The 14,560-nt window shown below is 45.4% G+C and overlaps 1 protein-coding gene across 1 annotated transcript in view; it reads right to left on the bottom strand.

Annotated features, from left to right (window-relative positions):
* The window catches only part of GSG1L2 (GSG1 like 2), a 17,746-nt gene extending 3,773 nt beyond the window's left edge, over positions 1-13,973 (bottom strand). The window contains exons 1-4 of the mRNA XM_023513986.1: positions 13,670-13,973; positions 3,799-3,846; positions 2,691-2,843; positions 1,373-1,484 (exon numbers count right to left, since the gene is read on the bottom strand). Coding sequence (XP_023369754.1) covers positions 1,373-1,484; positions 2,691-2,843; positions 3,799-3,846; positions 13,670-13,973 — 617 coding nt within the window. The remainder of the gene's footprint in view (positions 1-1,372; positions 1,485-2,690; positions 2,844-3,798; positions 3,847-13,669) is intronic.
* Positions 13,974-14,560: the final 587 nt, after the last annotated feature.

Below are 14,560 nucleotides of genomic sequence, written 5' to 3'. Positions count from 1 at the left end.
GAAGCGGCATCAAAAGGTTAAGGGAAAATGATTTTCAACAGAGAATCCTGCACTCCACCAAGCCATCAATCAGGAGCGATGTGAGAATCAAGTTATCTTTCATTGAATCCTTTCTTAGGAAGCTACTGGAGGAAGTTCTCCCATAAAATGTGGATGTAGACTAAGTAAGATCATGCTGTGGGATCTAGAAAAACAGTGTTCCAACATTAGGGAGTGACCTGGGAACCCCCATGGTGACAGCTGTAGCCGGCAAGTCGTCCAGAGAAGAGTGGGAAGATCAGGGGCTTTGGTCAAAGGCCAGCACTGGGAGAGAGGCAATGGTAGATGGTTATGCTTAGTATTATTTGATCTTAAAAACCTATTTGCAGGCAGTGCCTGTGGCTCAAAGGAGTAGGGCGCTGGCCCCATATGCTGGAGGTAGTGGGTTCAAACCCAGCCCCAGCCAAAAAAAGACTACAAAAAACCAAAAAAAACAAAACCTATTTGCATCTATTTCTTTATTAAAGTTAAGTAATTTAAAGTAATAGAGAAAACCCCAAAATGTTGCTGAAATTCTTCAGCCTCCTTCAGTGTTTGGAATTTGCTTCCATCCTCAGCAACAGGAGCTCAATACGAACTGGCCCCCTTGAGACCCACTTACCGTTCATCTGACAGAGAAAGAATTGAAAAGATGAACTGGGAAGACAAGGCAAGAGGAGTTTTCCATCTAACAAGTCACGAAGCACACGGATCACAGTGACACAGACATGCTCAGCAGGTCCTAGAAGGCCAGGACGAGGGGGTGAGCCCTGAAAGAATTCTGTGTTTTATAAAGAGGAAGGTGACATAAGCGGTTGTGATACAAGATGACCTAAGGTGAACATGTAAGCATGAGAGATAGATGCACATCTATTTTTAAGATACCATATGCTTCAGAGGTGCACCTCAAAGGCAACCCCTGCAGTCTCATATGTGGTGGCCAAGTCTTTCAGCTGGAGACAGAACTTTGTGGTCATGGCCTTGTCTTTGCATTAGAAACAGGGTCTGAGTCTCCCCCCATTGAAGTACTTAATAGGGGTTATGGATCAGGACAATTCCCACATGCTGTCTTTAAGAATGCAATGACAACAATGTCTCCATTTCTTGAGGACTTTACTATGTGCCAAGAATTGTATAAAGGATCTCTTTAAATCCCTATAAAAACATTAGAGGCAGGAACCTTCACTTCACATATGAGGAAACTGGGCTACAGTTTCCAAAACCAACCCAAAGTCACAAGACGAGCAGATGTCACACAGATATCCTTTGTAGGACCCAGGGCAGATGTCCTACAAAACTTAAGTGCATCTCTCCCAGTTCATCAAGACTTAAGCGCCATGACCCAGCAACTTACCAATAGGACCAGCCATAGTCCCAAGTCTGAGGTTTCCAGTCATCTGGTCCAAGGTTCACAGTGATTTGAAAAATGGTCGTATACATCATGTGGGCCACCATGCCTAGGAGCCCTGCACAAGGAAAGCTTTGTGAGGTACAGTTAAGAAAGTGACATGATGGAAGAACTTCTCTGCCTTGCATGGGTTGCCTGTGAGGCATTTTCTAGCACCCATGAAGTCCATATGATGTGTCTGCAGTTACACATCCTTAAACATTCCACCTGACTTTTCATCCCATTGTAGAAACTAAAGTGGCATCTAGGCCTTCTCACAATCAAGGAGGACCTGTTAAGAGTCTCCAGGAATTCATAGCCTACTTCTTTGCTGCGAAGATCCAGAACCTGAATTTTATCATCTGATTCGCTGATGACAAGACTTGAGAATGAGGCATTATATTTATCAAGCAAAGATATGATCTATGAATTGGACTGATGTGCCATTAACCGAGCTCTGTGCATCCCACTGGAGATCAGAAGGAAGTCATTTATCTGGGGTTCTTTCTTGGTGGAAAGGACCACATGGGAGAACAAATTAAGTTACTGTGGAGAACACAGAGGTAAAACAAACAAAAAAAGGAGGTCTTTATTCGTATAGAATACACACCAAACTTAGATGATCATTTTTTAAAAGCCACCGTTTAAAGTACTCGTTATATTGAAGGTGCACTTTTATTTAGTCATTGCCAAACTTTTTGGGGAGGCTTCATAATGTTCCATCTTAGAGTTAAGTCACTTGCCCAGGGTCACACAATCAATCCTTAAGTTGACAGCTGCACCTGGGTGGGACTCCTCTGCAGACTATGTCTAACCATGTGTGTATGAGAAGATTTCAGTCCTCAGAGCCTGTTCACCCTTTCTGTGGCTGTGATAAATTTGACTCTCCACCTGTGCCTACCCCCTTTTCATCAGCCACCCAAGAAAACATTGTTTTCATCTGATGGGAATAATTCAGTGATTTAGGCAGTGGACCAGCTGTCCTGCTCAACTGGTGATTAACCATTCTTTGGCAATGAGCACTCTCAGCCTGAAGCTCTATCAGGGGTCCTCAAACTTTTTAAACAGGGGGCCGGTTCATTGTCCCTCAGACTGTTGGAGGGCTGGGCTGCGGGTCTGGGACGAGTTGGCTGCTAAGCAGGACAGGCAGCGGCAGCAAAAACACCCGGTGGGCCGGATAAATGTCCTAGGTGGGCTGCATGTGGCCAGCAGGCCTCAGTGTGAGGACCCCTGCATCTATACCTCCTCTGGGGCAGCCTGTTCTAAGGAGGCCAATGGGAAGTACCTGCCAGCACCATGAGGATGGCTACTGAGGCATCCACCTTCAGCCAGTCAAACCCAGAGCTGGTACAACTCACTCTGGATCCCAGAAGGATGGTACTTATCAGCATCAGAAGGATGGCCAGGACCTCAGCCCCAATGCATAGCCACAAAACACCTGCAAAAGAACGGGATGATGGAAAAAATAGGCATTTAGACTTCAGAAGACTAGACTCAATCCTTTCATTTAGTTCATCTCTAAAACAAAAGAGATGCCTCCGCTGAATTTTGGAGAGTGGGTGATGAAGGGGGTCTCCTTGGCATTGAAAGAGACAAAGACATTTGTAAAGATTACCTATAGTTCGGAGGGAAAAAATTAAGCAAAATCCAACCTAACACGTTGTTTTGATTCCACTAGAAGATGTTATCTTTGCCTTTTTAAAGAAGGAGATGCACAAATTTAAACATGGAGGGGAGGTGTGAGAGTTGGAGAGCCCTGTCTGGAGCTATCAAAACCTCATTTGTTTTACTATAAGCCACTTGTTTGCCCTCTGGGTGGGATCCTGCCTGTGGTTTTAAGGAACCACAGTGGATGTGGAAAACACAGGAAGGGATACTGATAATTGCTACTATTTAAGATGTAAGGCAGGTTAGGCACCAAGGACACAGCAATGAATGAAATAGATGTGATTCCTGCTTTTACAAAACCCATGTTCTGGCTGGGAGAGTGCAGATACTGAGAAAGTAATGACAAATGTTATGAGTGTTAGAGAGAAGAAAAAGTGCCCCCAGGCAATGGTGCCCCACAGCTCATCTCTTCCTAACTCTGTTGCATTGGCCTTGCATTTACAGCTTGGTATCGGCCATGGTGGGAATATTTACACCATGGGAAGTGGCAACTGCTGCCATTCTGGACTTTGCCTCTCCCCTGGAAAGCTAGTTGTTAAACATTTGCCAGCACTCCACTGGCTGTGGGGCAGACGAAGAGAGTCTGTGATTCTAGCTTTTGGACTTGACTTCATTGAAAAACCATCAATAACTCTCTCATTTTTTCCCTCACTCCTAATAAAAACAATACAAATTATCTAAATTGTGAGAAGTGCTGGTGGTAAGGGCATGAGTAAGGTATTTACCTTGTTCTTCAGCTGGTATTATAGTCCAGAAACTCCTACACTTTTCATCTAAGAGATAAAAGAGAATGCATCCATAAGTAGGATTAAATTTTACAGCTGGGGGCAAATGGTGCTTCTGCTCTCTTAGCTGTTTCCCAGTTCATGCTGAACAAGAAATGGGGAGCATAGTGGAGTGTTTTACCATGATACCATCCGCTCTATTGAGTGCAGGCTCAGCCACATAACTTTCCTGGCTAGTGAATAGGAAGTGGAAGGGAGGTGGGTTACTTCCAGCCAGAAGCTTTAAGAGCCAACCCCTTGCTCACTCAGTTCTCAATCCCTTGCTCTGTCATCACAGAAGGGTGAGTCAACAGGGAGCCTCCATGCCTGGGACGTTGAATGGCTGCAATGAGGAGAGCCCCCTTGGCAAAGTGGAGCCCCCTTGGCTAATAGAGAAGGAGCTAGAAATAAAGGTGGTGGCTTAAACCACTTGAATTTTGGGGGGTTGTTACTATAGCATAACCTGGCCCCTCTGAGCCAGTACCTTGAGTTTTACACCAGGGACTCTCAGCTTCTGAAATAGCAATCATTATGACACGAGTCTCAGATAACTAGTTTCTGCTTAAAGGGCAAGTGTCAAAGTTTGTAGTGATTTATAAAAATGAAAAAGAGCAGATTTAGAATGCTACCTATTTCCAAGACCCTTAGTGTATGGGTCACCCAGGCTCCTGCATCCCATCATGCTTTCTTGACTGTGAAAGAAAAGGAGGAAACATTGTGTATGCACTGGGTATTGGGCAGAAGCTGCCACCAGACTCATCTGTGGGCTCCAGGGGCAGGTGCTTTGTGTGTGAATGTCGTTTGTCACATTGCACACGTTGGGTGGGAAAGCTTGAGCCAGCACCTTAGATAGTTCCCTCAAGTACACTGAGTCCATGGATATCCACTTGGTGTGCAGATAAAACCAAATTCTGGTTTGGAGGTGACAGATGGAGGCTGAGATCATGGCAAGTCACCCTGTAGGGTGCCATCATGGCTGAGTGTCCTGTTCTCTTTCTACCAACATGTCAGCCCCCAATAGAATCCTCCACAGTTGAGTGGGAGGAGCCTGGGAAGTCCTAGGGCCCCTCCCTGCACAGTTGAGAGTTGTGGGTGGTGGAGGCAGACTCAGTGTCTGGGCTCAGGTCTGCAGGGGCCGGGCCCAGCGCTGCCCTGCTACATCACTGACTTCATACAATCTAGGCAACAGCAAGGAGGGTGCCAGGGGATGCCTGAGACACAGATTACTCCTTCCAGACTGGTCTGGTAGGAGCTAAAACCAGGGCAAGGTGCAAAAGCTATGGGGCACGTGTCATTGGCTCTTCAAAGCAATGGCTTTCTTAGATTCAATAGTCCCTCCATTAGTTTTGCTTTGAGGAGTAAATGAAATTATATACAGGAAAGCTTCTATCACAGTTAATATACACTTAAATCTTACCACAATAAAACGAGTTCTACTGGGGGCTTTTTGCATGTGGTTAGCATGAATCAGTCTTTAGTTCTAGACAATGAGTACCCCAAGGGCAAGGATAACGGCAATTACCTTTGGTAGAAGTTTCCAGGCATAGGAGGAAGTTTGGGGAGCATCTTCATATATCAAAAAACTTCTTTTCTTTTATATGAAGAAAATCCCAGGGAACTTTCCTACTTAAGAACTCACAATGGCTTCCTCTCTCTCTCTCTTTTTGAGTCAGTCTCACTTTGTTGCCCCAGGCTAGAGTGCTGTGACATCATAGTTCACAGCAACACCAAACTCCTGGGTTCAAACCATCCTCTTCCTTCAGCTTCCTGAGTACCATGATGCCCAGCAAATTTTTTTATTTTTAGTAGACATAGGGTCTCTAATTCCTGAGCTGGAGGGATCCTCCTGCCTTGACCTCCCAGAGGGCTAGGATTACAGGTGTATGGCACTGCATGTAGTCAGTGGTTCCCTATTTCTTCTCCCATCAAGTCTACATTTCCACCTTAGTATATGTGTCCTCTGTCTGTCAACCTGACCTCCCAACATAGACCTCATCTTATTGATTCCTTCACATAATCCAGCATCCGCCTTCTCCCTTATCAGGGTCACATGATGTCTTCATCAGAGCTGGCTGCTGTAACAAATTGCATAGCCTGATGGCTTACAACAACAGAAATGTATTCCTTACAGTTCTGGAGGCGGGAAGTCTGAGGTCAGGGTGCCAGCAGGGCTAGATTCTGGTGAGGACCCTCTTCTAGGTTGTAGACAGACTCCTGTATGTTCAAGTGGCAGAAAGATAACTTGCTGGTTCCCTGTCTTTATAAAGGCACTAATCTTATTCATGACCTAATGAATGACCTCATGACCTAATTACCTCCAAATACCATCCTTTTGGGATTAGGGTGATTTGAGGGGCATACACTCAGTCCATATCACATGAGAAGATCATCTGTATGAGCACGCACGTGGTTGCGCAGTATGTGTCAAATGGTCATTAACCTTAAGATTTGCCAAACTCTTCCCCATAAACCTGCAAGTTCCCTTCCTGCTAAGCTGTGGAAGAAGATTATGATTAAACCCTTTGCTTGAGTTTCTTCCCTTGGATACTTTCTGACTAGAACATGTAAGCAGGAATTCAACTGTCGACCCGCAATGGCCTGAAGGAGCATATTTTACACAACCTAGGGCTAAGGATGACAGAACCAGGCACCTGCCTATTCACGTGCAGCTCCAGTGGCCTCTGCAAGATTTTAATTGTCAGCTTTGGCTTAATGCAATTGGACATTTTTCCTGGTTGATTTTCTGATGTTGGCAGCAGCAGCAACACCACAGTCATTGCAGCACAAATTCATCTGAGTTGGCTCAATTCTACCACTGAGATCCCCAACGCATGGAGTAAATCTCAAAACTTGGCACTTGGGGGCTGATGCAGCAGCTTTTTCCACATCATCTCATCTGATCCTAAACACAGCTCTGTGAGTCAGGCAAGCATGAAAGCAGCACATGGGTACCACTGACCACATGTGGCACTTATATCCACAAAGCCTGGCCTCTGTCTGGTTCTGCCACAGTCATCAAAAAAGTTTCGTGACCTCTCTGAGCTTCATTTTCTTCATCTGCAAAATGGATATTATAAAAGTCCTCCCATGACAAAGTTGTGAATGTATTTTGTAAACTGCCTCACGTCTATTTGTGAATTTAATTATTGTAAATTATAAGAATCATTATTTTACAGATTTGAAGGCCAGGCTCAAAAAGGTGGATAGAGTCAGGAATTAAAAACCCAAGACTCAGATCTTTTTGCTACATGGACGAGTGAGGGTCTAACTCAGTGGTTCTCAACCTTCCTAATGCTGCGACCCTTTAATACAGTTCCTGTGGGTTGCGATCCACAGGTTGAGAACCACTGGTCTAGCTTGTCTTCTGAAAGGAGCTGCCGTTTCCAGTGGGAGGAAAGATGAGGCCAGCACTGGGTGGGGCTGGGCAAAGAAAAAGTGAAGGTGGGCCAAGGAGATTAAGAACACTCACAATAGCTTAAAAGGATGAGTTTAGATCAGGCCTAAAGAGTCAGACTGTAGTGACCTCTTTGATTAATATGAATCCTTTGAAATGGTGTTCCTTTTGAATAAAGCCAGCAGGATTAAAAGAAAAAAATCTTTATAAGTCCCGTGAAGCCAGAGAGATGGGGTGTTACATAGCTTAACCATGCTTGGGCAGCCAAGTGGCACAGAGAGCCAGCCCTGGGATGTGGGGCCCAAGTTATCAGTGTTCCATTCTGCCATCCTCTGTCTGCTCATAACTCCCAACCTATTATGAGGTATGGAGGTCCCTCTGTCTTTGAACTATGTGAGTTCAGCAGAATAGCATAGAATCGAAAATCAACACATTTTGCAGATGGATTCACCTAAGTAAAAGTGCTCTAAGTGCTGCCTCCACCAGGAATTTGCATTTCAAATCTTCATTTCCAATGTTGTCTCTCTTTCAAGGCATCCCAGGGAAGAGAGGACAGGATATTCTCAGAGGTGGCTTCTGCAGAGGATGTCCTAAAATAGCACTCCAGGTAAGGGCTTTCCCAGAGGGTCCAGGGCTTTCCAGAGAAGCAGCACCCAGGGCCGCTCCACAGGGCAGCAGAGCGAGGGTGGTCGGACACCCAGAAGCTGCTTTCCCAGGCTGGGGTTCTCATTGCCAGCTCTGTTAGCTCCCCTCCCCTCCTAGCCCTCTCTCCAAAGCGCTGTTTGAGCATCTTCCCTTTTACCACCAGTTCTAGCACTTTTTTGCTTCATATGGCCTAAATCTCCCAGGCACTTGTGACAAATTAGACGAAATAGCAGACATCTGGGTGGTGCAGTCTTCAACTGGGGACCCCAGCTACACTCTGTGGCAGAATACGGTTTGTTTGGTTCATGTGATATTCTCAAATTGAGAAATTTTACGAAGAAATCCAAATATTTTACTTCCAAGGAAAAATCAGAGGATCTGATAATATTGTTGGGCTCACAAGTGCGCATGACCTCAAAGCTGAGCTGAGCAAGAGGCGGCGCCCTCTAGTGGAGGCCTGAAGTACCACGGTCATGGGCATCCTCAGCCATCTTCCGAGCATCCAATAGGAGTTTGAGTTTCTAACTCTGATATGTAGTTTGTGTTTTGCACTCTAATACGTTTGGTATGTATTTATTTTATTATCGAGTAAAAATTTAATTCTAAACTTTTTTTAGATGAATCCTGCCCCAAATGGAGGTGATAGCACTCCGTCCAGGGGAAAAAGGCATTCCGGGGAAGATGACAGGCCGGGCTCAGTGGCTCACGCCTGTAATCCCAGCACTCTGAGAGGCTGAGGCGGTTGAACTCAGGAGTTGGAGACCAGCCTGAGCAAGAGCAAGACCCTGCCTCTGAAAATAGCCAGACGTTGTGCTGGGGTGCCTATAGTTCCAGCTAGTCCAGAGTCAGGAGGATCACTTGAGGCCAAGAGTTTGAGGTCGCTGTGAACTAGAGTGCCATGGCACTCTACCTAGGGTGACAAAGTGAGACTCTGTCTCACAAGAAAAAGTAATGACAATGTTCACAAACCCTGGCTTACCAGGATGACCTTATTATGCTAAAATAATAAATATATAAAATGTGAACAGAGATGGGCACATTTTTAGATTGATGGGCACAGAATTCTTCATTGACAATTATAAGAGTTGTTACCCTTCAGTTAAGTTTTGCACATTGTAGGGTAACAGGAAAAGTCAGGGCTGAGATTAAAGCAATTTGAGTTCCATGCCCAGCCCCATCAGCCATAAAATCATTGATGGGGCCTCCACAACTCAGTTTTACCACCTGTAAACTGACTCTATTATTCTAGATCAGCCTTTTTCAAAGTGCATTACACTGAACAATAGTCTCACAGAATATTCATCCTTATCATACATAAAAAATTTCTTTGATGGTCAATACATTTTGGGAAACACTAGGACAAGTACTATTAAACAGGTTCTTTATTGTGGGATTTTGCAGAGATTTTGCTATGCCAACGTGCATTGTCAATTTCCAAGAAGAAAATATAACATAATATGCAGTATTTTCCAAATTTGTTTGACTATCAAAACTCTTTTTGTTTATTTGGACAACGAGCATCTCAGAAGGCATTCCTGTGAAGAAATCTTTTAGAACATCCAGTGAGGCACTTGTAAGGCTCTTTCTGTCCTGACATTAAGAACATAGTTATATCTAAGCCAGAAAGGAATTGCCATGGTTTTAATGTCTCCTCAACACTCACAGTGACATTTAATCCCCAATGTGGCGGTACTGAGTAGTGGGGCTTCTAAGAGGTTGTTGAAGGCAGAGCCCTTGTGAATGGATTCATCCATTCATAGACTAATGAATTCATGACTTTTTAGAAGAGGATGAGAGACATGAGGTTGGTGCACTCAGCCCCCTTGCTCTGTGATGCCCTGTGCCACTGGGGATTCTTCAGAGAGTCCCACCAATGAGAAAACCTTCATCAGATGAGCCCCCTCAACCTTAACGTTCCCAGCCTCCATAACTGGAGTAATAAATTCCTTTCCTTTATGAATGACTCGGTTTCAGGTATTCTGTTATAGGCAACAGAAAATGGACTAAGACAGAAATCAAGAAATACATCCTTTGTTTCTACTTGGTGTTGGCTGTGAATCACCAGCCTTCCTGAGAATTCAGCGTGTGTTCCTGACAAAATAGAAAAAAAGCCTTTCAGTATTTGGTGGTGTGATCCAGGAAAAGGCCAGGGGTGTGTGTGTGTGTGTGTGTGTAGGAAACACTGCATGGGTTGGCAAAAGTACCAAGGGGAGTTCCTCTGGAGGAACAGTCCCTAAACATTTTGGCACCAGGGACCAGTGTCATGGGAGATAATTTTTCCATGGACTGAGAGGTGAACACATTAGATTGTCATAAGCAGCACACAACCTAGAGGCCTCTTTACATGTGCAGTTTAGGGTTTGTTCTCCTATGAGCATCTAATGCTGCTGCTGCTGTGGCAGGAGGGGGGCTCAGGTGGAGCATTGGGGAGCGGCTCTAAATACAGATGAAGCTTCACTCGGTTGCCCTCTGCTCACCTCTTGCCTTGTGGTTCCTAAAGGGATCTGGGGACCCACAGCTTTAGAGGCAGGAACCTGAAAGAATCCTACACAGTCTCTGCTTTCAGGCTGAGAACACCACCCCATCTTCAACCCCCACAAGCTGGATAACCATTTCTTATCAGAAATGATAAGATTATATTGGGGCATTTGTGTCTACTATCCATATGGTGTTTGTGGGGCCACGTGAGACCCTCATGCAGGTGGCCAGTTTACAGCTGCCTCCTCTCCTCTCCAAATGTCTTGTTCCACCCTTTGTTGAAGTTCATCCTGTGCAGACCTTTTCTTCCCAGCTCCATGATTATTGGGAAGAAGCTTCTATCCGTCTCGTTTTCTTACTCTTGGCCTCAAGTTCAGGTTCTATGATGACCCCTGCTGCCCCTGACATTGTAAATACTAACCTGCCAATTTTCTCCAATGGTGCTTTTTCTTTCTAGGAAATGTTGTCCCACTCAGTTCCTTGTGGTTGGAGTGATAATGACCTTCTGTTACAGGGGATAAGGTGTCTTAGGTGACACAGAAGACCCATGAGAGCTAAGTTCTTCTGTAGCAAGGATTCCTCCTGTCTCCTGCCTCATGTTCTGATGCAAACACCTGGGCTGTACGTCCTTGGACCTTGGTTCACTCAGTTCTGTCTGCCTGGAGTGTCCTTTTCCCCAATCTCCATCCATTAAAATCATAGTCTGTGGGCTTGACACAGTGGCCCCCTCCTCTGTGAGGACTTCCCCATGCCCAGAGCTATAAATCAGCTCCCCTTTCTTTCCATCTCCTGATCATAGATAAGTCTTTGTTATAGCTGTTATCATATTTTCCCTTAGCTACTTTTATCTTAGATCTCCTACCCCCCCCACCCCAGAGCCTTAGCTCCCAGCACTATGGCTCACTCACCTTCGTATCTCCCACTCACTTGGCCCTGGGGCTGACACAGAAATGGCTGCTAGTGAATTCACTCCACACTGTGCCGAATGCCATCTTTCCAGAGGGCTTGGCTATACTCTGGGGCATACTTTACTGTGTGTCATAATCACTGGGGGAACTTATTAGAGATACAGATGCCACCAGATAGAATAGAGACTTGCACAGAATAGAAATACTAATGCTATGAGGATAGGAAAAGAAAAGTCAGTGAGAAACTCCAGGAAAGGCTAAAAGCTTTACAAGAATATTATAAGAATAATTGTAATTATAGCACCCTCCTTGATGCTATAATGAATAATATTGATAGAGTTGGAATAAATTATTAGTTTATTGATTTACATAAAACAGCAATATAACTTTATAAGGAAGATGGAAGAGGATCTTGGGATGTTATGGTATGGAGAGTCCTACTTATTATAACAAAAAGTAAATAGATAATGTTTCTAAAATGAAGACATAGCTATGTCAGCAGAGTTTTTTGGAAACAAGAAAACAAACACTAGGACAAACAAGTAAGTTAAAAATGGTTTCCCTTGGCTCAGCGCCTGTGGCTCAAGTGGCTGAAGCGCCAGCCACATACACCTAAGATGGCGGGTTCGAATCCAGCCTGGGCCTGCCAAACAACAATGATGGCTGCAACCAAAAAAAAAAAGCCAGGCGTTGTGGTGGGCGCCTGTGATCCCAGCTACTTGGGAGGCAGATGCAGGAGACTCGCTTGAGCCTAGGAGTTGTAGGTTGCTGTGAGCTGTGATGCCACAGCACTCTACCCAGGGGTACAGCGTGAGGCTCTGTCTCAAAAAAAAAAAAAAGTGGTTTCCCTTGAAGGGCAGGACTAAATTATGCATGGAGAAGTGGTAGGAGACTGTCAGTTTTTCTTAGAAGCCTTTCAAAATGATTTGATCTCTTATCTATCTATAAATATCACCTGAGTTAAAACTTTTTTTTAAAAATGCAGATATCTACACCCCTTCCATGACCTACTGAATTCCTACCTCCAGATCTGGCACCTGGATTTTTACAAACTCCTTGGTTATTCTGATTTACACGAACATTTGATAATTAGTGTGATGCATCTCTATGAGGCATGATAATGAAGTTCGTGAACTTGTCACTGTGTGCAGAAATGAAGAAAACATTGTAAAAATTCTTTGAATTTGTGTCAAAAATCATTGGCTGAATGTGAGAACATAGTAGCCCGATGAGGTCTGTAGCACTTTTTCTAGGATGAGTTTGCAAACTTAATTGTCAGGACTTGTATATTAACACAGGGTGCCCATAAAGTTCGTATGCAATTTACTATGTTAAACTATTTTAGATTGCACATGAACTTCATGTTTACCCTGGACACAGAAGCACTGTAGGTGGTCCTCAGATAGGGGACTCAGAAAGTGCAATGTCCCAAGCAATTTTCCTATGAATAGAATGACTACTACAAATCTGAAACTGTGTTGGGGACCCTCCAGGATGCAGAGTTATGGGCCTCCCACATCTGTCCCAGAGAATAAACACAGGAAGCACTCCCTGGGAAGAGAGGAACTGGGACGGGTCCTAAAGTAGCTCTGGCTCCAGGTACCGTCGTGGTGTCTGCACCGACTGGGCATAAAGCAAGGGGCACAGGCACTGATCTGGGCACTGCCTCTGGGGGAGGGCGGGGCAGGTGCATGGGTTATTCTCATTGCCTTTCACTTAGGCAAAATACTATGAAGATGGGAAAAGAAAAGCCAATTAGAAACTCCAAGAAAAGTTAAAAATGCCTAAAAGACTTTTAATATGATAAGCCTGGGGTCAGGAGAGAAGTGGGGACAGGTGGGGGTGTCCTCCCCTTTCCACCCTTAGAGGTTTTGCTTCCCCAGCAGAAAGGAGCTGCTCTTGGCTCTAAGCATGATGGACTTGTAGCCTGAATGCCATACAGCGAAGGGTCTAATTCCCCACTTCCTCCATTTCTTTAGGAGGTAGAAAGTACTTTTATGTTTGAAAGATTTGCTCCAAGACCATTCCAAGTGCAGGAGAAATAAAGGGATACATTTTAGAATCAGATAGAGGTCACTTTTGATTCCCAACGGATTTTGAATGCCATGGATTGAGTGACAATAAAATATGGTAAAAGCTAATGTTTACTAAACACTTGCAATGTGTCAAACACTGTTGCAAGTGCTTTATGTGAATTTAATCGTTTAGTCTGCACAATGACTCTAGAAGCTAGAGTAGGGACGGCTGTTGTTCCCATTTTATAGATGAGAAAACTAGGCTCAGAGAGATTAAACTTGCTCATGCATACCCAGTCAGTGGAAATCTGGGATTCAAACCCAGGCAGCCTGTCTCCAAGGCCCCTGTTCCCCCTGCACCTGTCACCCCCGAACCTGCAGGCCACACTCACCTGTGCTGTGGAAGCTCTCCTCACAGGACTGCCAGAGCCCCACGTGGAACCTGTGCTGGATGAACTTGTCATCCCCCACCTCCCAGATGTACTGGACAGCCCGGCTCTCGTCGTCCCTCCGGCCACCACCGCCCTGGCTGAAGTGGATGCAGTGCAGCCCACCCAGCTGGTCCTGGCACAGCGGCTTCACCACCTGCCGGGTCCCCTCGCACCAGTGGCTACTGCCCAGGGCAGTGAGGGAGAAGGCCAGGGCCAGGCAGACGGGGAGGAGGGTCAGTGCCCGCTGCCGCCTGGCCCTGTCCATGATGGTCTGAGGCACATGGGGGCAGATGGAGCCGTGGGCCCCCGCTTCCTGCCGTGTCAGGGTATCGGCTCCGCAGCCCTGCCATCTGGTGTCCTGACGCAGCCTCCTCCCCAGGGAACCTGAGTGTGTGTCTGTGCAGCTGCTCACAGTCCCGTCAAGGGGCTCAGCTCTGTAGTCCTCCCCAGAGTGTAGAGGTGCAGGGGGGCGCTGGGCTTTTTTTAAAATTATGGTAAAATGCACACAACATGAAATTCACCATCTTAACCATTTCCAAATGTGCATGTTGGTGCCATTAAGTACATTGCCCCTCTTTACAGACAGCTCTACCACCCACCTCCAGAACTTTCTCATCTTGCAAAACTAGAGCTCTGTGCCCCGCCCCGTTCTCCCTCCCCCAGGCCCTGGCACCCACCATTCCACTTTCTGTCTCTATGAATCTGACTACTCTAAGGACCTCATGTAAGTGGAATCATATGGTATTTACTCTTTCGTGTCTGGCTTCTGTCACTTGGATGTGTAGCATGTGTCAGAATTCCCTTCCTTTCTAAGGCACAATGATATTCTATCGTCCTTATCACATTTTTTTT

This window comes from Otolemur garnettii, unplaced genomic scaffold (assembly GCF_000181295.1).
Source record: "Otolemur garnettii isolate 467f Iridium unplaced genomic scaffold, OtoGar3 scaffold00046, whole genome shotgun sequence".
In the NCBI taxonomy this organism is placed as follows: Eukaryota; Metazoa; Chordata; class Mammalia; order Primates; family Galagidae; genus Otolemur; species Otolemur garnettii.
This window is presented reverse-complemented; position numbering and strand designations above follow the sequence as displayed.